Source organism: Penicillium maclennaniae (genome assembly GCF_028827695.1).
Source record: "Penicillium maclennaniae strain IBT 15551 chromosome Unknown utg000007l:1.0-4884863.0:1.0-4888362.0, whole genome shotgun sequence".
Classification (NCBI taxonomy): domain Eukaryota; kingdom Fungi; phylum Ascomycota; class Eurotiomycetes; order Eurotiales; family Aspergillaceae; genus Penicillium; species Penicillium maclennaniae.
Genome location: NW_026623219.1, coordinates 3,790,413 through 3,811,003, shown reverse-complemented (window position 1 = coordinate 3,811,003; position 20,591 = coordinate 3,790,413). Strand labels below are relative to the sequence as shown.

At 42.4% G+C, this 20,591-nt stretch overlaps 4 protein-coding genes across 4 annotated transcripts; 1 reads left to right on the top strand and 3 right to left on the bottom strand.

The window, feature by feature from the left end:
• Positions 1-1,643: 1,643 nt before the first annotated feature.
• tif35 (translation initiation factor eIF3 core subunit g) lies at positions 1,644-2,739 on the bottom strand (the record flags this gene model as incomplete). Its single annotated transcript, XM_056970289.1, is given in 5 exon segments — positions 1,644-1,693; positions 1,761-1,932; positions 2,003-2,440; positions 2,454-2,625; positions 2,693-2,739. The coding sequence occupies 5 exon segments, from the start codon at positions 2,707-2,709 to the stop codon at positions 1,644-1,646; spliced, it is 849 nt and encodes a 282-aa protein (XP_056820321.1). The 5' UTR covers positions 2,710-2,739.
• Positions 2,740-3,178: 439 nt separating this feature from the next.
• On the bottom strand, positions 3,179-5,107 carry N7477_008625 (Hsp70 family protein; the record flags this gene model as incomplete). Its single annotated transcript, XM_056970288.1, has 5 exons — positions 3,179-3,378; positions 3,436-3,583; positions 3,633-3,680; positions 3,742-4,921; positions 5,025-5,107. 5 exons carry the CDS (start codon positions 5,105-5,107, stop codon positions 3,179-3,181), a joined length of 1,659 nt encoding a protein of 552 aa, XP_056820320.1.
• Positions 5,108-5,798: 691 nt separating this feature from the next.
• N7477_008624 (uncharacterized protein) lies at positions 5,799-7,089 on the top strand (the record flags this gene model as incomplete). Its single annotated transcript, XM_056970287.1, has 2 exons — positions 5,799-6,378; positions 6,440-7,089. 2 exons carry the CDS (start codon positions 5,799-5,801, stop codon positions 7,087-7,089), a joined length of 1,230 nt encoding a protein of 409 aa, XP_056820319.1.
• A 12,807-nt stretch (positions 7,090-19,896) lies between these two features.
• N7477_008623 (uncharacterized protein) lies at positions 19,897-20,163 on the bottom strand (the record flags this gene model as incomplete). Its single annotated transcript, XM_056970286.1, has 1 exon — positions 19,897-20,163. The coding sequence occupies one exon, from the start codon at positions 20,161-20,163 to the stop codon at positions 19,897-19,899; it is 267 nt and encodes an 88-aa protein (XP_056820318.1).
• Between the last annotated feature and the right edge of the window lie 428 nt (positions 20,164-20,591).

Genomic DNA, 20,591 nt, shown 5'->3' with positions numbered 1-20,591 from the left:
CATGCCAGTCTGGTCATCTCTAACTTTGTTCACCTGTGATCTCCAGCCATCGATGGCGATCGCATCACGGTAGAGGTGCTGCAAGAGCGTCATGGGCAGATGCACCGCTCTAACGTACCCCCGACAAGGATTGAACATGCCAGTCCCGAGATACTTCAATTAAACAAGGATCGCGGGCTTCTGAACGGATGCTAATTGGCCTGCCATCGGCCGCAGACTCTCAGAAGCTTGTCAGGAGGCCAATATATTTTGGATGGCGTCGGCTGCAGACCGGCGAGAGCATTCCCAACCCTCCGTACAGTACAGAAAAGCATCTTTCTTGACTCAACGCCGTGGCAATCTGTCTCAGCCCTTACCAGCCATTCCTGACGAAGCGCAGCCAACCCGGACACGAAAGCTGGTAGCACGGGAGAAGGGCCAAGGCGAAAAATCTGCTCAACGGCACAAAGCCGACAGGGTTAGACTTACGAAGAAACACCCTTCTCGTCGATTGCGTCGGGATTGTCTCACGACGTCTCCAATCAAAATCCGGGTCTTCCGTACGGTCACTGGGACTTGACAGCATCACAAAGGCCTTTTTCTCATGTGCTTCCCCGTTATACTGCATGTCGCAGTGGCGGCGCAGGCAAAATCTGGCGGCCTAGTGATGCTGTGGAGTCGCAGGAGAGAGACCCAAAAAGTTAATCACGCCCTTCCCCTGCTAACATGAAGTTTTCCTAGCGGGTCAGTGATGGGGCCAAATGCCGAGATCCCAGGTAAGCTTTTCCAAGTCTCTTGCCTGTTTGGAATCACTACGACGCGATGCAACCCCAATCCGCCTTCGGGAAATTACCCTTTCATGCTGTCGAGAGACCATACGCTCGTGGAGATCTAGATAGATCTACACCGTTGCAGTTCAGTACAGAATCGGGGATCCGGGAGCAGAAAGTCCCGAACGTGCATTCGGGGGCGCAACCTTGTCATTACTTCGACCGAACGGTCATCTGCGGCGTCGATTGCAGGGAGCAAAGTCAATTTCCAGCTCTCGACTATTCGCGCACTGCCCTGGTACTATTGTTGAGCTTATCGAGCTGTTTCTTACGAGGATGACATCCGGCCAGATGACAGGAACCCCTGAATGTTCACATGAAGACTCATGATTCGGGCGCACCGGTATTGATGTCGCCGAGTCATAAGCATAGTACCAACTCATCGACATCCCTGTCAGCAGGCAGCGTGAGTCGGCCGCAACGAAACGATTAGGAAATTTGAAGATGACCGGAGGCAAAGCTTTGGATGGCACCCTGCGAAATACTCGACGGAATGGCCAATCTAGAGTCCAAACACGGGACAAGGGGCAAGTAAAAACAATGCAAGATAAACAAAGCAAAGCAGTAACCATAATTTCATTGGAGTATGCTGGAACTGGGTACGCAACCCATTCTCTATTAACAAGACGGATCATGCAAGAATCTCTCAACCATTGCTTTTGTATAGACTGACAAATGCAAAAAAAATGATATGGTGTCTTTTTAGGCATCATCATGATCAATCAATCATACAGTACAAAAAGAAAAGAGCTTCACCCAAGGGGTTAGGTAGGCCCGCCTGAAAAAAAAAAAGGGAAGGGAGCGAGAAATGTCGTAAAAAAGGTGAAGAACAGATCAAGTGCGCTTCGCGAACTCCACACGCAAGATAAGGTGGCGGTAACCGACTGGAAAGAGTGTATGTTAGTTTTGGGGGGTTCCTGGAAAAAAATAGCTGGGAGAAGCAAAACGTACAGCCGTCCATCTTGTCGCAAGCAAGCTCTGCGTCCGCCCGATCGGCGTAGGAGATGAAAGCGAAGCCCTTGGCCCTCTGGGTCTCTCTGTCCCGGGCAAGGAAAACTCTGGTGACACGACCGAAGCGCTCGAAGAGATCGCGCATCTCTTGTTCCTCTGCCAACTCGCTGACCTGTTTGTAGCAAAGAAGAAAAAGTTAGCAATTGGGGCTGCAAAGCGCCATCAATATCAAGAAAACATACGTTTGTGACACGGAGAGTTGCAAGATCGTCCTTCTCGAAGCGTCCACCCATCTTCTCGCCAGCAGCAGCACCACCCTTCCGCATGTGAGGAGGAACGTAGCCTCCAGAACCTTGGCCGAGCGTACCAGTCTTGTCCTCCTCGGCAGCACCCTCGGCACCACCAGTAGGCTCCTCGACGGGAGCCATGGTGTCCTTGAAAGGACAGCGAGCTGTGAAATGCTCTCCGGAACAAATACGACACTTAACCTTCTTGTCCTTGAGCTGATCCTTCATGCTGCCCTTCTCGCCGCCATCCTTCTCGGCCTCCTTGGCCTGAGCCTTCCAGTTAACACTGGGACGGAAGACAATGTTCTCGCCGACGGAAGTGGTATCGAATGTAGGACCGGGAGGGTGACCCTTCTCGAGACCGAACTTGGGCCACGAGCGGCGCTCGGCGACCTGGGGGGTTGACATGTTCGCGGACGACGGAGGTCTTGATGCGGCGGGTAACCTTCACTTTCTTGTTGTCATCGTTGAAGCGGTAGGAGATGACGGTCTTGGTGCCATCTTTGTTGGTGATCACTTGTTGCGCGGGGAGCGCGGAGGGGTCATCGAATTCCTCATCGTCGGCCCAGTCGGCACGGCTGTAAAGTTTGAAAAGAAAATGGTTAGAGCAGAGGTCCGGAGAGGGTTTGGGTAGTCGCTACTCACTTCCCGAGTTTAGACATGGTGTGTGGTGGTGTGAAGCGGTAAATGCTGAATTTCTGGGATTTCTTTCGAAGGCGAATCCGTTGTGGATTTCGATTCGCGGCGAATTTACTGTGGCGCAAATGTGGCTGGTGCTCACTGGATCATGTGATAGCTAAGCGCCCCGGTTTTCAGGTGTCTATTATCGGGGCATTGCTTCTATTTTTGAGACTATTAGCAGAGGAGTGCGTTAATAAAGTGGGAAATCAGTGCGATTGATGAGCTGTAACTATCGCAAAGATTATTCCTCGCTTCTTTGCCGATCCCTCTCGAATCCCCTTTATCTCCATTTTCGGTCCTTTTTCATCCACAGTGTTCAAAGAATAGAAAGACGCAGAAAATCAAGCGATTGCAGTATAGATCCCCAAGAGGCAATCTTTCGAGGCCTCGAGAGCTCCTTTTGTCTTCAATTGAGGCAGACGATTTCAGGCAGATTTGTTTGGCGAAGCCTTAGAGATATTCGACTTCAACAGTGCCGTGATTTTGACCCTCGAACCAGAGCGAGTAGTCGCAATGGGCTGAATAGTAGTTGGCATGGATTTGGTACAAGACAGTGTGATAGTCTTCTCCATCCTTGCCTCTGGTGACTGGGATCCTTTCTTGGTGAGCTCGGTTGAGAATAGGGTGGAGCTTGCAGTGCGTTCGCATTTCTGATAGATTTAGTCAATAAAATTTTTGGATTGAAGTAATCTATGAACTCAACTTACCACGACAGAAATAGAGCGGAGCCTTCTTGCTGTCTGCTCCGTCGAGCTCATAAATCGTGGTCTTAATAGATGTAACTTTGCCCTGCGATTTATGGCGGTGTTCGATCCAGGAAGTGACGACGGGCTTGGTCTCTTCGATCTCATCGCCCTTGAACTGTTAGTTAACCGAGATATCTTGAACATCAGTAGCTTCTTACTTTTTGTATAAACCACTCCATGACCTTGATGTGGAATTCTCCATAGAACTCATGCCAATATCTGTAGTGTCAAAAGGTTTGTTTGATCCTTCAATAGTACAGTACTCACTTTCTTATGCCCAGAGCATTCAAATTTTAAACTTTTGATTGTGCCATAGTGCTTTCTAGCCTCTCGAGAATCAATCGCGACCTGGGGAGCTGAAGTGCAAAGATCGAACAAAGTCTTCGAGAGGGCACCTCGAACGACTGCTGTCCAGCCATCAACTGGTGCGAGAACCTCGATCCCGGAAGGCAAAGCTTCGTGAATGAAGTGACGAAGGAAAGGATTTTGTCCGAAACCACCAACGAGAAAGACCGACTTAACGGGAGCCTTGGATATTTTGATCTGCTCTCGCACAAGATCCAGAACTTGCTGCAAGGCCGGCAACATTAAATCCCATATCTGCGTTCCTGTGACATGCAGACGTCCACGTCGGACGTTGACTGCATCATTGTCGGCAATTCCTGGAACAGGGAAGGCAAAGTCATCATGGGAATCCCCAGCAAATCTTCTTTTCGCAACGAGCTCGAAGTGCTGTGTTGCCTGCTCCATTGTGTCCTCCCCGAAAACCGGGCAGGAGCCTAGCTGCTTCAAAAGAAAGTCTTCGAACCTTCTGTTGAGAAAAGTGCTGCCACACAGACTCACAATGCCAGGAGCAGCCTCTCGAAGACGGAGATTTGGTGACAGCTCCACAATTGTGAATGTAATCAAGTCCTCTGTGCCACCCCCGGCATCACAAAGAACAACGGTGTCATCAACCTTCAGGCCATGTGGGTTGCTGGCCTTCAAGGCATGAATAGCAGCGGCCTCGGGCTCTGACACGATGAGAATTGGGGCTGATTTTGCTAGACCTGCCTCTTCTGCACAGGTGAGAGTCCTGATCTTCGCTCCTTGAGACCATACAGCCGGAACAGTGATAACGAAAGAGAAAAGTAGTGTCTCAAAGACAGATCCAACCTGGTACTTGATGACCTGTGAGACAAACTCGATCAATGCACGAAGATAGTCCGTGGTGACACTCTGGGGAGTTGCATCAGGCGGGTAAGGCGCTCCTAGGAATTTCTTGCTTTGAGTCAGAAGTGACGCTGATATTCCGTGTTTCTGGTCAGGATCTAGACCAAGCTGGACCCATCGCAGACGTGGAAGGCTAGTTGGAATCTGGAAGCACCAAAACATTTCTTGCTTGGAATCTTTGTCCGTGTAGGCCACTTCAGATGGCACTTCCTCGCTGGAAACTCCATTATGGGAGCTGGAGATTCGATCTGGCCATTGATTTATCAGGTAGTGTGCGCCAGGCTATAGTGCTCTCCAACGTTAGTAGATCGTAGGCAGCGATGAGGGTAAATACTCACGTTGGAGACCTGGCCCAAGCGACTCCGGAAAAGGTAGTACCGAAGTCGATGGCCACAATGACTCTGTTCTTTCCTGAATCCATCTTGGTTTATCTTGTTTGAGTTTTGAAGGATAGATGGATGAAAGTATGGAAAAAAAAAAGATGAATATCGAAAAAAGACAGAGAAAGATGTAGTGGCAAGGGGGCTTATTGGCAGTCAGGAATTGAGGTCCGAATGGACCAGTGGAACGGAAACAAATGCGTTGGAAAGCGAGAATATCTTGTCAGCTCTGTATTGTGTCAGGTCTAGTCTCTTGAAGGAGACGGATAGAGACGTAAGCTGTGAGTTGTCAGAGTTTGGAATAAGAAGAAGCGGGCAAATGTTATTCAGATTTTCATGAGAGATATCAGGAAAGAGAATGCTAGTAGGGCCGTCGTCAATGGGAGGGCATATTTCATGAAGGGCCCGTAAGTGGGAAAGAAGTGAAGCTGGAATGATGATGGCAGAAAAGCTGCCGATATCCCAAACCCATGATGACCGGTTCATACCTCTTACAGAAGCTTTTACTCTTAATTCGTCACCTCAGACTCATACCTCTCACTTTGACAGCTGGTATTTCGCTCTGAATTTGTTTTCGAGTACTCTGCCTATGCTCCCTTCATTCACTGACACCCTCTTAGCCCTCATTTCTACGAAATTCAAAAAATTTGACCTCTTACATACACGGAAGACCCAAGGACTAACAGAGACTGAAAGAAGACTTGGGCTTCATCTCACCACATACTTTCCAAGATGGACTCTGCACATTCATCGATCGGGGAGATAATGGAGCGGGCCCGAGTCATTACTTCGAGCTTCAACAATGCCATGCACAACACAACAAGTGAAGCTTCGCAGGTATTCAATCTCATGGAAATTCTCTGCGAAAGGCTCTCATGCAACGACACCGAACTCAAGTCTCTTCATTCGCAAGTCAGGCAACTCAAGAAAGAGCGGGATGATTATGCATTCCGAGTTCTTCAATTTATGAATCCATCCGAAGTGAGTGACAGCTTCATCTCCGACGAGCTTTCCAGTATTTATGCCGGAATTTCAAACTGGGTTGAATGTGTACTCCATGAGTTGGAAGCGTTTGATGATCACTGGCCACTCCTCCGACAATTTCTGAAACGTGAGCGTCTTTATCCTAGTACAGGAAACCCTTTACAAGGGACTCTGGCCTCATTGGCCAATGGAGAGATACTAATGATGGCTATATTTCGAGCCATGGGAGATCTTATCTTCTCGCCGATCCTAGTCGGGGCATCCTTTGAAGAACGATTGTTTCTCAAGAGACTTTGTCGGGATATGCATTTTATTGATCCCAAAAAAGGTACGAGCGCACGTAATTCTTGCATAAAGTATATGAATATGGCTAATCGTTCTACTGCTAGACCCTAGGGCAATGGTTTCATGGAGATCAGACACATTCCGAGCGTGCGCCAGCTCCCAGCAGTATGCATCTACGCTAGAAGAGAAATGCCACTCCTTGACGGAATACATTTTTCAGATCCTGGTTTTTGCTGGTGTCAAGGACGATGACCGTTTGACGGAGAGACTGAAGCGATTCGAGGAACAAATTGCAAAGCCCGCAGCTGAGCTTGCCACCAAGATGAGATGCTCCACCCGGAATTACCTCTGGAAATATCACTCAGCAGCCGACCGGAATAATCTATTCAATTTTAAGAAACGAATGATGGACAGCTATGACTGCGTCGACCTGCGAACGCACTGCCTCATCACCAAAGAGAAATTTGGCGATTTGCCCGATGACACCATCATCGGTGAGTCGATCGTATCAATCTACCCAGCTTTGTACCGAGAGACGGAGAGCACGCAAATTTCACCTCTCATCAGAAAGGGCCTTGTTCTTGTCAGAACCCACTTCGCCAATGTCAAGCACGAAAGTCCAGATGAACCCGCCATTGGCCCGAATAATGCTTGCGAAAAGCAAAACAAGAACTCAGAACCAGATGCACAGACAGGAGCTTCAAAAGCATTCCAACTAGCCAGGACCCTATTAGGTTCACAGCCGCAAGGCTAACCTAGGCGGAATAAATGATATCTTACACGATGTGACAAGCGCTCTTTGAATCTTTCCCAAAGAGATACCACAGATACTCAATGGCATGCTTTTCCATACTTCCGCAGACGTATATAATTGTAAGGTAACGGAGCCAGATAGCCAGCACCTATTGACAGGGTTGCCGCCAGCCAGAAATTAGGATTTCCAAAGTTCACAATTCCCCCGGTAAGTTGATAATCGACTGCGTTTTCCGCGAGTTCCATTGCCAGCATGGAGAACATGCTCATTCCCATAGCTGTACGCGCAGCCATCATCCATGAGAGCCGATCGGCTCCACGCCTGAGTAGAATTGTTTCCAGGATGATTGAAGTTGTTACACCAGAGATCACTAGCGTTTTGCGTCAACCCTAACCTTAAAAGACTCATAGTAGGGGGAAAAAAGGGAGTCTTACTTGAAGCAACCATGATACTACTCATGCCAAGCCCGGGATAATAGGATTGCAACAACCACATCGCGGAGAAATCACCGGAGGTGCAGCCAACGAGACAACGCAGTGTATTGATCCCTGCCCGTCTCCACGTCGACCGACAAGTCCAAAATGGCAGACGAAGTGGCGAAGGAGATTGAGATGGAACTTTGGACTTGACAAACTTCATGTCATGGCAATCTTTGCGTGTTGTGGAAGACCCCTGTGAAGTTGAGTAGCATAAGCGCGCGACAAAGGCATACCGCGTTGTGAAGGTGGTCTTCGGAAGGCCAGAGAACAATGGTAGTAAATTCATGGTACAAAATCGAAGTGAATCATTGAGAACAAGTCCGAGAGTGTTGTCGAGTTAATCTTCGCACGGGTAACGGGGTGTAAAGGCCGTAATATTACTGACTGCCAAGCCCATGACACAATGCGTCATGCTAAGGAAAGGCCCAACATTAATTCCAACCTTGATTTCCCTTCTTATTTTTTGAAGGACGGTTGAATGCGACCGAGATGTAATGCTGTATTTCAACATTTTCATTATGGCTTATATGCTTCAGATAGGATGCATCGGGTCTTGAATCCGAATTACGAAATGGCCGATCAGACTAACCTATAGAACCCTGGCATTTCCACACATCAAGAGGAGTGTGACACGATCAGATCCTATCTTTCTGGCTATAGTCATCATCGGTGACAGCGTCGTGCCAGACAGTATCCCCAAACCAATCACAAAATGAGTCATAATACTCCCATTATCTGCTCCATGCCAATGCGTAGTCCCAGCGGGAGCCCAAACAACATCGCCCGTCTTCAAGCGTTGTGGAACGCCACCCTTATCACAAATCCAGCCATTGCCAGCGACAACTTTGATCATCTGGCCTTTCTCATGAGTATGCCAATAAGTGCGGGCGCAGGGTGTGAATGTGACATTGGCAATAAATGCATCCTTTCCCATGTGGATAGGATCCAAGATAGACATTGGGTGGGCTTGACGCATTTGGCGTCCGATTTGAAGCCGCTCTTAATGACAAGAGATTGGGCGGTTGACATGGTGGTGGGTTAAAGTTCGAGTCTAGCTCCAAAACAAGACAAGTTAGCATTCAATTCTGTATTGAGGTTGTCAACTAAACCCTTTAGAAGACATACACAAGTGTATTGAAGCTTGGAGGGTTTTCAGAATGTACGGAGTGGAGGGAGATATATTTTAGACAGTGAATGATGCATTTAAATACTGCTCACTGACTCAGTCAAAATCTCCACCTCGCTGAAGGATATCCGTGGTACGTCCAGCCGCCAGAAGTCAACAGTCCACCCACCGGTAGGTTAGAGCCGCTTAGCCCCACCCTTAAGTCCGGCTTGATGACACCGCTGCTTCATCACTAAGAGGGCGTTCTGCTGGCGGCGGGTAAAGATTTAGTCCGATTCAGCTTGAGAGTGTCGGAATGTATTTCTTTTGGCAGAACATTCAAGTATGTGGTACCAACAAGAGGAGAAGATAATAAGGTCTGATGATCTAGCAGACTAGATTAGGAAGTTTTCAGTCTGCGGAGTGACTCTACGATATACCCTTCATCAAACTCGTTTCCTGGTCTTTGGCTGACAATTAGAGTAACTATGAGGAGCTATGGAATTAACGCCGAAAACAGCGACCGTTTCACCAGTCAATTTGCTGCGACCAGTGTTTAGCACGGCTATTCGGTATACACCTGCTTCAGCAAATGATGTGTCGCAGTTCAAATATAGCCTGTCTCCCGAATTGTTTTGGAAGTTCTTCGGCTAAGTAAATCGTCCCGTCCCATTCTATCTGTGTGGTGAGGAGACTGGTTACATCTACTCGATAGTCTCGTTTCGTGGGGTTTGCGATGAGTATATGCTTCATTCTCGAATCACGTTGCTACATTGTACTACAACACGCAACATCATTAGAATTTTCAATCCGTCTTATCCCGTGCTCCTTAGATCCAGCACCACTTGAACTACATTGGTATTTCAATAGATGGATACTTATTGATGGGACTGACACGCTTCAGCTCAATGATTTTGTTGGATTCGTCAATGCTCAGCAGCGATGGAATATGCGTGCCAATGGATAATTCTGTGACATCCCCATACAACACAGGTCGCAGTTCAGAGTATACACCCTAAAGCTTCAACGACCGGTTAGAAATGAGTGCCACTACTCGTTCTATTCTTCAATGGAGCGCTGCTGTTCGTCTCGAGATCAATTTTCTTTCTACAGCCTATAAAGCGACTTGTTTCATCACAAAATAGATTCAGCTCCTCGCTTGCTGAATGGCCGATACCAATAGAACTTTGCTTCCGGGGTTGAATAGCTGCAATTAGTCTCGATCATGGGCTGCGTGAGGCTTGGTCTAAATATGCTCTATGTCTTGTTATTGCATAGCAGGTTTCACCATGAAGATGCCCGATTATGCCGCAGAACACTTTCATAGATCACAATCATGACTTTGATCATATCCATCCACGACGACCAATATCATGATAAGTCAACCCCAGAACTCTGCCTCTATCACTCAATTCAGCGAGAGAGTCAAAACTCTCCTGCCATTTGAATTCTATCTTCATGCGGACAGCAACAGCATAAGCACCACAACCACCATACGTAACTGCACCAACAACTTCGAATTCGTAACCGCCGCCGCGGTATTCTGGATGCTTCGTCTAAAGAAGTTGCCACTCGAGACTCAAGCCCAAACCAAGTGGGACGGTCCCTATTTTTCGGAGCCTATGATGACGTGAAGAAGAATTGTTATCAAAAAAGTCGCCTGGCTCGACACGACTTTCAACGCGAAGCCCTTCGAGATAAAAGACCAGTCATATAGATATTATCAGATTAACTTGGGGTCAGCGAGGATGAAATTCACAATATACGTCGGCTCAGTAAGTATATTTAGATCACTAATAGAAACCAGTCTCTAGATAGCCAATATCGCACCGTTTTTAACTAAGACCCACCAGAATATCCTGAATACATAGACCCCTAGCTTAACTTTATATATACGGTATAAGTAGTTGGTTATCAATTACGTATTCGACCTACGCTATTATATATACTGAAATGGGAACGGCTCGATAGCTGTCTGGCGATGCAGACTGGACAACACACACACACACACTGCCTGCCTGGTATAGAGGACGCTGGATGAGGCCGTACTGATGCCCTGATACGGCTGTACGGGATAATCTTAATACTATATTATAAATAGAAGAAATAGGGTGAATCCTAAATGAATTAGGTAGATAACTTATCTATCTCTAAGTGTGTCTTAAAGATATATTATGCACTGCAGATATTAAATTATGCCTAAGGCTATATATAGGCTATTATATTATCGGTTCTCCCACTATATATTACCCCTCCCTATAAAATTAACCGTCCCGTGATTAAGCGTAATTAATTTAGAATGCCTAAGCCACTTAATAAAAGTAAAGAAAGATAGGATTAAAATACCTATTCCCTATTATCGCGGATATTATATCTCTTCCTTATTATTATTATCCTCTAGAGGTATAACTTCTGGATTAGGAGGACTAATATATAGTCCTAATACCTTATAGTAGAAGAAGGAGTCCTTCCCGAATACTAGCTTCTCCGCCTTAATTATATCTCTAAATAATTAGGCGTATATTTATTATACCTTTTTTCTCTATAAGATAATATAAGCGGTTACTACGGCTTTATTCGGTCCGAAGAGGATATCTAACTTAGCTAATATACTAAGGTCTATTTAATGGCTATAACTAACTAAGTATTTAGAGATTAAATCTTCCTCGCGGAATCGTAGCGCTATAGGGAATATATATATTATAGATAGCTATATATATTACTTATAAGCCTTAATAGAGTTCTTAGAGCTTATATAAGGTCTTAGTGTGCTATAGATATTTTTTCTTATATATTAGACTCTGGAATATTTAGAGTTAAGTGGTTATCTCTAATATATATAAATTATAGTAAAATATTTCTCCGCCTCTTAGTTATAGGACCTATCGATCTATAGGGGATATTAGGTAAACTAATTCGGATATTACTAGCTATATAGATCTCCTTTACTTAGTTAATACTATATCTCTTAGTATCTTTTAGGGTCTAAAGCTAATTAATTATTTTCTATATAAAGCTATCTATAATATTTATTCTATCCTATATAAGAGCCTATTATTTCTAAATATAGCGATATATATTAGGCAAAATCTTAGTATAGTTCTATTTATCTTTATTATCTAATATTAGACTACTTTATAGGATTATATTACCTTATTTAGTCTATACTAAGTTATTTAGATTTATATTAATATACCTAAAATAAGTCTATTCCTTAGATATAATACTCTTTATATAATATAGGAAAGAGATTAGTTAGTAAGCGTAGTCTAGCCAGAAGAAAATATAGTATATATAGTACGCTAGATCCTAATAGATAAGCTATTAAATAATACTATATTATATATTCCGTAATTACCTAAGGCGAGGCTTATCTATATAAGATAGATAGTAATAGTTATATATATCTATCTCTTTATATATAAGAGTAAGAAGGCTACCTAAATAATATCTATCGAAGTCCTTCTTTAATTAGCTAAATAATTACGGAATAACTATACTCTCTTACTCCTATATTTATAACTTTAACGTAATAGGTATAGGTATTATAGGGTTAGGAGTAAGAGATATCTTATAGTAGAGGCTTTCGAAGGATAACTAGGTTACCCTATAATAGTTAGCGATAATAGGAGAATTAGCCTAATAATTAAAGCGATAGAAATCTAACTATAACTTATTAGTATCTAATAAAAATTATATCTAGTTCTCCTTTATTATAGTATCTTAGTCCTTAGTATATTAGTAAATAAAATTAATTTATATTATTAGTGCCGCGTAGTTCTTACTAGCACTATATATATTAAATAATTTAAACACTCTCTTTATATAAGATAAATAAATTATATCCTTAGTAAAGATCGAATTTAGTTCCGGAAGGGATAGCTTTCTAATATACCTAAGTATTACTAACTTTTATTTATTTATAGTGTCTATAAGAAGGGCTAAAGTCTTATTTATAGCTACTCTTTAGGCGATATAACTATATTTAGTAGTCTCCTTTCTCTCCTATAAGGGGTTATATTTTTTATTACTTTTTAATAAGTAATTTTTAGAAAGTAACTAAGCCACAGAGAAATTAGAGACTATTTTAGATAAGTCACTAATAAATATTAGGTTAGCTAAATATTCCTTATTTAACTCTTTAAGCTATATCGCTATATCTTATATATTATTAGGTATAATACTCTTAGGATTATAATTATCTATTATTTTAGTATTAGTATTAGCCTTATTCTCTATCTTAAATATAATAATAGAAATAAATTATTCTAAAAGAATAGTTTAGCCTCTTAGTTTAATAGTAGCTAGATCTTAGCTAAAGCCTACTTTATAGTAGTACCTATCTTAGTTTAGTTATAATTTATACTAAATAAGATTCTCTTATCTAAGGGCTAAGATACACTTCCGGAGAAGGGCCTTTAAAAGATCCCCTTAAATAACTCTTTTAGTATTTCGGATATCTCTACTTAGCGATAATAAGCGAGAGAGAACTTTATTATTAATAAAGAGGCGAATATAATTGTAGCTAAGGCCGATAACGTAATTCACTACCGAGTGGGCCACACCACCGAGTGGGCCACCCAACCACCCTTTCTACACTTTTACTGATATAGATCAACCACAATGCCTTTATATTCAATCATCTCTTCTTGGACAGGCATTCTTCTTATGCCCTATCTCGCTACAATTACCACATTTAGGTAGACGCCGCGCTCTTGGTGCTTGCGTAGCTTGCGCCGGTGCGACCCTTAGGCCTATTCTTGGCTGAAAGAACGAATTATAAGCTTCCTCAAGCTCTAATACTTCTCGTACTAATAGACCGTTATCGTGGGCTATCCACCTATTCCCACGAGCGCGCTTTTGCCTTTACGTAGCGTTTGTAGCGCGTAGCTGCTTATTCTCTTGCTCGAGAAATATACCATTTTGCATTGCAATTTGACAGCCTTTGATAAGCTAGTTTAACGCGGTTTGCGAAGGCGATAGCGGAATTTTTGAGCGTCGCTTTAAGAAAGCTTTAATAGACGATACTTACTTTAGAAGCTTATCGATATTCGCCGGTGTATGTGGGCAAAAAGCGCTTAATTGACTACCGCGGCTTATAGGCGGTGTTAGCGTCCGAAGTTAAATATTAAGCTTTAATAGCACTGGCTAAGGATTAAATAGTACTAGCCCTGCTGCTTAGAAGCTATTTTGAATCGTATTTAATTTAAATGCGTCGGCACGAGCTTATAGATATACTATAAGGAAATTAAGTTTATCGATATAATTAATCCCGAGCCGCATCTTTTGGTCGATCAGACCGCCGTACGAACGCTTTAAAACGGCAAAATATCCGATATTAAGTGGCTATAAAAGATGCGAGGAATACGCTAGCATATAGATTTATATAATATCGTGATCTTGGCAGAGCTAATTAAATTCTGGCGTAAGATGGCTTCCGTGACCGTCGAGAATAAGAAGTTAATATCCTCTATACGTATAACTATTTGTCGATAGGATAAATTACTTTTAAAGCTAGCGAAGGCCTATCGCGTCGGATGTCTACCTATTTACGCTAACTTCGAAGCGCTAGTTAGGTAGAAGGTCTTTAAACCACGCTTAATTATATTACTTACCTTTAAAGATAAGCGTCGGTAGAAGCGCCTACCCCAAAGCATTAACTGACTCGATTACAGTTACCTACTCGCGGTTTTCTGGCTATAAGACTAATCTCCGGCTATAGTATTCTGATCGGGTAATCACTTTTTGCGTCGCACAGAGGCCCATCGCGAAGCTAGTCTTATCAAAGTTATAGATATCGTCCGATAAGATACCGTATTATCAAATTATGGCTTATACGGTATTAAACCACTCTTAAATAACCCTTAGATCCTCTTATTCTGCTCGCCGGTAGTCATAGCGTCGTGAAAAGCGAGATTTAAGCTCTGGATGGCGCTATATAAATTTTGTGACCTAATTCTTGCCGGTTGGCGTAATATCTTTTATACCGCGTTTGTGGATCAATAAATCAGCCATTTCTCGCACCATTAAATGCCTAGGGGCTGCACCGCGGGTATCCATTGAGATTATTCACTATATAAGAGAATCCTCCTCGATTTGCGATAATTTATGGCTATTCGGACGAGTTTCAGCGCGATATATAGTCCCGCGTAGTCGACGCGTAAGCGTAGAACGAGGCACTTGAAATTGATCTGCGACCTGCCGTATAGTGCCAATTTCTTTGCTTTTGATGGCTTGTATGGCAAGCAGGAGGCGGCCTTCTTGTTGGATAGAATCCTGGCTTGATCCGACACGATTTGGACGCATAGTGGTTGATAGAAGACAGATTGACGCGGTAGGACGCGAAAAAGTGGTTGGGTGGCCCACTCGGTGGTGTGGCCCACTCGGTGGTGAATTACGTTAATAATAAATTTATTTATTAGCTCTATTATCGAATAAATAATTGTTGGAGCATAAGGGGAAAGCTACCACGAAGCAGATCGTGGCCCCTTAAGTCCGTGGGATTAACCTTAGTCCGGCTGGGTCAGTCGGTGCCAGACAAAGGAAGAAGGTCAAAGGTCGTAGGATAGACTTTAAGCAGATATAGCCTAAACGAAGACAGAACCACAGTCCTGAGGATCAAAGGAAGAAGGTAGAGATGACTTTTGGAAAGTAGAACTGACTTAATTCTTTCTGCTAGAAAAAGAAGGACATATTTATAGGCTAAAATAGCCTAGAAATAACGTCTAGAATAACATACAAATACTAGACAGCAACATAATAAAGGTGGCAAAGAAGGGAACCGAAGAAAAGCCAAAAGAATGATGTCAAGGATCGACGGTTTCAGCCACCCCGAAAGCTTCCCCGCAGTATCTGGTTATGCATACCCAAAGGTGGACCATTTTATCCCTAAGGGAAAGTGGTCCGCCTATCCTTGAGGGGACTGAGGGTCGAAGTCTGTTCACCGAGGTTCGAAGACCATGGTCGAAGTCCGCGGGCAAGATATGCCCGAAGGCACCTCCGAAGGAACGGACCATTCATGTCTAAAGGCGGACCATTTACCTCTGAAGGAAAATGGTCCTGCCTATCATTCGGGAGAGGGCCGCGGACCAGAATCAGAAGTGGTCAAAATATCATTTTGATAGAAGAAAAAAATCTGGTCACGTGATCAATACAATTTGGTCTTATATGTTGAATATAAGGATAGATCTTTCTATGTAGCATTGGTCTATATTCCAATAATTATCTATTAAATAGGTCTATTTATCTTTTTAGATAGATATATCTAATTCCTTTAATAGTCTATAGAGTAATATATATATTAAGGTAAAGCCTTTAATAAAGCGTCGGTAATAGGTGGCTAGACCTAGAAACTAGCGAACTTCGTAGATATTATATAGTCGTGGCTATTCGCGTATAGTCGCGATCTTTTTTGGTATAGGGCGAAGTTACCTATTTCTAATAATATATCTATAAAACTTAAGTTCTTAGGTCGCGAACTAACACTTTTAGGGTTAAGCGTATAGCTCCTACGCTTTTAGTAATAATAATACTTAATTAATATAATTATAGTGTTCTAAGCTATAGGAAAATATTAGGATATTATTAAGATATATAACTATATACTTACCTAAAAGTGGACAGAGGGTATTATTTATAGTCGATTAAAAGATCGCGAGTATATTATATAGTCTAAATAGTATTATAAGCTATTTATATTTGCCTTAGGTAATATTAAACGCGGTTTTCTGGATTAAATTCTCTACTATACGGATTTACTAATATCTAGATATAAGATTAATTTTTAATACTACCTTTATAGTTCTTACTATATCTAAAAGCTCCTAGATTCGTAGTAATAGATAACTATTCTTTACTAAAAGTCTATTTAGGGCTTAGTAGTTAATATACACGCTATAAACCGTTATATTTCTTTAAAAATATTACTAGGAACCCCTAAGGATTACTTAATAGGCAAATAAGTCCTTAATTAATTAAATTTTAGACCTATTAGGTCTGTTCGTTTAATTTCTTAGATAATAAGGAATAAGTATTAATATTTACTAAATAGGCATCTTTAGTATTAATTTCGTATATAACTAGATATTCCGGAGGGAGGGATTTAGGTAGTTCCGCGTAGAATATCTTATTATATCTCGATAGGATTTCCTATATATATAGGTCGGAATACCTTAGTGCCCCTAATATTTCCTTTTTCTCTCTTTTAGGCGGATCCCGAATAACTACGAATATTCTTTATAATTACTATTTCCGTATTATATATAAGTATTATTAAGCGGAAATCAGATTTAATTAGGCGCTAATAGTTCCTTTTAGACTAAGGGTATTCGCGAATTAGGTAATATATATTCGCTTATAATCCTATATAGTTATAGTTCCCTTAATCTAGTTAATAATAGAATTAATATTTTATAAGAAGTCTCTTCTAAGAATAAAGTTAAAATCCGGGAAGTCTAAAATCTATATTTCTAAGATTTCTCGCTAGGATCTAATTATAACCAGAACCTTTAGTTTCACCTATATATAGAGCTCTTCCTTATTTAGGAGCTTAACTATAATAGGGTTTATAGAGGTTAGTGGCGGTAGGCTTTCTTTTAAGCGGTTCGTAATATTTAGAGATATAAATATATATAATATATTATTATTAAGTAGAGCGGTTACGGTCGGAGATAAACGAGTCTTTCTAAGCGAAATTAGGTAATAAAGGAGGGAATCGCCTAGGATATTTAAGGATATATCTAGATATTTTTTGCTACGATCTTTCTTAATTAGATTTAGATAGTTAAGTTCAGAGAGATTAGGTATATAGGAAGCCTTATAGATGTCCTTTGTATGATGCTACCAGACAGACGGGAACTGGCTAAGAAGGTCTGGCTCAGCAATGTGCGCTGCAAACTCAATTTCGCACGCTACAGTGGTGAGGAAATACACATCAATATGTCATGCAAGGGTGTATTGGCCTGCAAGATGCTTATGTCAGTCAGGCGACTATCTGTAAGTAGAAATGAATGCCTTGGACGGCTTACAATTGTAATCTTCCTAACTGGGGTTAGCGCTACTCTTAGAAAAATTCTGAGAAGCACTAGGCCTTGATAGAAGATGGAAGATAAAGCGAAATTACCATTTGCACTGTTTGCATCCGATCCCCATATGCGTTTCGATAATCTTAATATCTGGGTACAGTACAGTACACTTTCACTTTCGACATAATTAGATATTCAGTTCCTTTCGGAGCCAAACAATTGAAAGAAAGCTCCAAAAGGTAGCAGCTGTATTTATGTACATGTAGGAGCATATAGGGATATCGCCTATATAATCTAATGCCGTTGGGACGAAAGGTGTGATGATACTCGGCAAGTAGAGATTAAGTTGAGTAGACCTCTCCTATGAAGAATGATATTTTCCCATCTATATTCCTACCGCAATTTTAACCATCCGAACAAGTTCTGTATGTTTCGAAAATCGTGCTTAGCGATTTCTTAAAGCCTAGCATGAACAATGGTAGATCCTGGTACCGTGGTACGTAATCAGCTAGTCACGCGAAAACAATAATAATCAACTTTCCAGACTCGTGTAACCTTGCATCTATATTGAAGAACAAGTGCCTGTACCTGTAATATAACAGACACCAATCTCCAGTAAGTCTTAAGATAGCAGGACGACTTCATGGTAACCGACATAGCTAATGAATCCAGAATGTTCCAATTGAGACTCTTGCTGGTTGAGGTGGGAAAGGAGCATACCCGACTATAGGTGCACTCAGCAATTCTAGAGCGCTTTCCAGCTGTGTTAGAATTGATACTGGACACTATCTCGAAATCACAAAACGAAACGTGTCTCGTTTTAGAACACATTGATACGGACATCTTTGCTTGGTGCTGTGAGTATGCTTACACGGGGAACTACTCCATTTCTTTAACAAGCCCGGAGTCGACACGGGAACAATCTATTCGTCTGCAAGACTTTGAATTTGATGGTTCACTTGCGGTAGTGATCCCTTCATATCGGAATAAAAGGCTCTCCCGGTCCGACCTGGCTATCCTAATCGACCATTCTCGTGTCAATCCCTTTGCAAGCAAGCACCAGTGGGAGCTATTGCGCCTGCTTTCTACCAAGACACTACAGGCATATATCTTAAGCCTCCATCTGTCCAACAGCTATGCCAATAAACTACTAGAGTATCTTCTGGAAAAGGCCTAGAACACACGCCCCACTATGCGAGACTCTTTCTTGGTAACAAGATAATGCAATTTGGCAGATCAGTTCATCGGCTGCAGACATCTTTTTTATAAGAAAGTCGATATTTAGGCATCTAAAATACATTGGTATAATCACCCTCTGATAATAATAACCTATGTATGGAATAGCACACTGGCTCCACATTTAAGAAATCGAGTACTGTGCCGGAGCAGCCTCTACCGCTGCTGAATCGTTGAGTGGGCCTCGGCCGATTCCTAAAATCACGGAATACACTCTGAAGATAATAGGAATATTCCGATCTCTCATTTAAGCCGCTTTTATGCAAGGTCAATACCTTTTGGCATAACTCCTGCTTAAACGTAGAGGAGGGTCTATGTGAACAATTATATGTTCCTTATTGGGATTAGCGCTACTGTGGAAAAAGTAGTGAGATACACTAAACCTCAGTAGTACAGAGCGAACATTTCTGCGCTGTTTGTATCTGACACCCTTCTAAATCGATTGGTCTACCCTTTCTCCGTTATTAGGAAACCTAAAAAATCTCATATTTGAATGAGCCAAGTTCTGACTGTAGTGTCGCCGCTAGTGACGATATCTATTAACGTACTTGAGTTTTGTTAGCGACTCAATCGTTGATCACCCACGCTGGTTGGACGTATGTTCTTGCCACGATCTTTGATCGTGTTTTTTTATTGGTCTTGCTATCGTGCGTGATGCTTTGGAATCAGAAGCGGGGTTAGGCTGTAATGCATATGGCTTAGGTACCCTCAGACCTGATGAAAGATGGCAATGCAATTATACTAAGGAAGTTCTTAGCTTGAGTAAGTGCTATAAATTATCTATCACAGATTAAGGCGCTATTTTACGGAAGCCTTCTTATTCTACGACTCTTGCTATAGAGCACAGTATTCTTGATTAGTAAGCGCTCTATTCTATCACTAATCGTTATGAAGAATGTCTCTCATCTAATGGAATTTAGAAATGAATAGATTTTGTCTCTCACCAGCCGACGTCCCTGGTCATCTATATAGAGTCTAATATGGGGAATGTGCCACGGCTTATGATACATATGAGGGGCTCGAGGCAGCTGATACAGTTACGTTGTATGATGATGATGATGATGATGATGATGATGATGATGATGATGATGATGATGATGATGATGATGATGATGATGATGATGAGGGAAACGATACCCTCCAGGAGTTTGGAGATGCTGTAGAGCGGCACCTGAGCTGGGACACCGACTATCAGAGCATATTCGTCTCGCTTTTTTCTCAAAGACGACATGCTGAAAATTGGATGCTAGACAGATATATCTGTCACCGAAGTGAAAATTGCACTTTTTCTCCAAATTAGTACGGAGGCCCTTAATGGCTTTTTTATCTTTCGTGCCAAGGATATCGTTGATGCACTTTCGTTGTCGATCCCTGAAGTAGCCAAAGCGAGTGTGACTAGGGAGTTTCTTAGTGCACATTATATACCCCTACGTGCTATCAGAAGAAGTCAAACCGTTGATGACATTATGGTAGGTAAGCTCACCTCTCCTAGTAGCTTCTTGTTTGGTATGGGGGCCAGTCGTTCGCGGGAAACGAACACTAAGAATCGATGTACTACAGATCGAAGCCCGCGTTATCGTTCTATTTTAAGTCCTTCGCGGCTTCCCCCCGAGGATATGGCAACTCCCGATCTTATTGAACAATTTGAGGCGATGGGAA